This window comes from Chionomys nivalis, chromosome X, assembly GCF_950005125.1.
Source record: "Chionomys nivalis chromosome X, mChiNiv1.1, whole genome shotgun sequence".
NCBI lineage: Eukaryota > Metazoa > Chordata > Mammalia > Rodentia > Cricetidae > Chionomys > Chionomys nivalis.
In genome coordinates, this window is record NC_080112.1 from 23394879 (window position 1) to 23397163 (window position 2285).

The 2285-nt window shown below is 53.2% G+C and overlaps 1 protein-coding gene across 1 annotated transcript; it reads right to left on the reverse strand.

The window, feature by feature from the left end:
* Window positions 1-595: 595 nt before the first annotated feature.
* Window positions 596-1405, reverse strand: LOC130867556 (spindlin-2-like). Its single transcript, XM_057759603.1, has one exon. It carries the CDS (start codon window positions 1403-1405, stop codon window positions 596-598), a length of 810 nt encoding a protein of 269 aa, XP_057615586.1.
* Window positions 1406-2285: the final 880 nt, after the last annotated feature.

The window sequence follows — 2285 nt, forward strand, 5'->3', positions numbered from 1 at the left end:
TGGCCTCTGCAGTCCCAGAGGCTCTCCTCAGGGACCTCCCTGCACAGCAGCTCTTTCCTATCCTTCCTGTGTCCCTGTTCACACTACTGTGTGTATTCTCCTACAGGAGTTCCTTTGGTTTTCTGAAAGCCAGAAGGTGCCAGAAGGCTTCACTCTGTTACCCCTCCTGCTCTTCCCAATCCATATTTCTTGCTTCACTCTGTCCCACCCCCAGGGAGCCTCTCTCTCACTCTGGCTCCCTTCAACTTCTCCCTAGGCAGTCCCCTCCTCCACAGCCCAACTCCAGTTCCTTCTCCTCCTCCCTGCCCCACCAGACCTGCTAAGTCCCATTCCATTTTTAGATGATACTAGCTCCCTTCTCTCAAAGGCTGAATTGACAGCTGTTCCCTCCTTCCCTGCTCCACCCACCAAACACACCCAGTGTTTTCCACAAGGCAAAGTGCTTACAGACAGCATGCCATACACACAGAAATGTGTATTCCTCAGGGCAAACTTACGCCCATGGTGAGCTCCCAACACACTTAAAAGCAGCAGCCTCTGGAAGTCTAGAAATGACAACTTTATTTCAACAGTTGTGGTGGCATAACTTTGCCAATTAGACATTTTTCACTAAGTCATAGACATGGATATGAAAATCATCGTCAAATTTGATGAAGTACACTGACTGTTTGGCTTCTACTTTGCCAATCACCTTGCCGGTCCTTTTGGAACCATCGTCTTGGGTATATTCCACAATCTTGCCTATCAGACCATCCTTAAATTTCAGGTTTAAATCTGGTCGAGGAATCTCATTGTACTCTGGCAGGATACGAAGGTTGCCCTCTTTATAATCATCCAGAAGCTGGTACATGTATAAGATGGGATCATTCACATAGGTAATATAAAACCAGGCATTAAGGATAGGGGCTTGGGCCAGAACCATCCCCCTCCATTTATCTTTGGAGCCATGTTCTCCCTCAAATATGTGCTCCACCACTTTGCCAATTATGGTATCAGCAAGGTTAGGGTCAGGGACTGGGGATGGTTTTACTGTATCAGAGAGCACTTTAAGGGACAACACTCTTTCATCGTGGTGAAGTTCCAACCCATAGACACAGTCTATCCCATCGTATTTCACCAGATAGAGAGAGGGATTTATAGGAACATGATCAAGAACGGTTCCTCTCCAATGGGTGATGGGCCCATCCCCTTCCTTCCACTCGTGAGAAATTCTGCAGCCCACGATGTTCCTTTGGGCCAGGGATGAAGATCTGCTCCTCTGCCTCTTCTGCTTAGGTTTTTCCTTGGTCAAGGTTGCAGGTTCGTTGGTGCAGTTGTCAGAGAATTCATGTCCAGCAGCTGCATCTGTGGGTTCCCCTTGGGCCTCAGTGGTCCAGAAATACTGGGTACTGGTGCCAGGGTCCATGGCTGCATTGGAGAAGAGGGAAGAGACAGTTAGCTGAGGGGATAAAGGGCCAACTTACACCCACACTTGTTAGATGCCTCCACTCCAGGGATCTGGTCCCTAAGGGCCCTCACCCTCACCCCCAGGAGCCTGAGGGCAATGCTGGACACCTGGCTGGGTACCTGCTGCTGTGCTGCGCTCTCCTGGTTCCCTGATGCTGTTGGGAAGGGCTGGAGAGCAGCAGTGGGGCAGCGGATATGGAACTGGATTTGGACCTCCGAAATGCCGGAACTGGCGACTCTTAAGCTCAACTGTCTGCGACCAGCGCCCCCCCACGTGGCCCTAGCAAACCTGTTTGGAAGCAGATCGGAGAAGCACGGCAAACCTCCTCTCCTTCCTCCACCTTATCCTTCACCTCAGTGTGCTGAGCATCCCGTCTGCGGCTCACAGCCCTTGCCGCCTACCCAGGCCGCTCCCTGGTACCCACCGCGCTCGTTTCCGAATCTGCACGGGGCTCCTAATGCCCAGTTCCCGCTGCCGGCTGAGGATGTCCTCCCCCTCCGCTCAGGCCTGGCGCCCACCTAGAAGCTTGCCTAGCCCGGCGTCCTGTTCTGGGGTTTAGGGCTCTGCATGCCGGTATTGGACACCTGGCTGCTGCCTCCGTTTAAAGCCCGCGGTGAAAGCGCCAGCCTAGGCAATGCTCCCAGGAGCCTAAGGGGATGATCTGCCTGTCCGCCCACCCGCCCGCCGGGGCTGCCCAGAAGGGTGGCGCGACAGGCTACTGGAACACCCGTGGTGTCCTGAAGCTGTTGGGCTCTTGGTTTCTTCAGCTTTCCTCTCTTGGAGGCAGCTGCCCTGTCACCTTGGAATTCCAACAGTTGCTGCTTCTCTCTCATTCTGT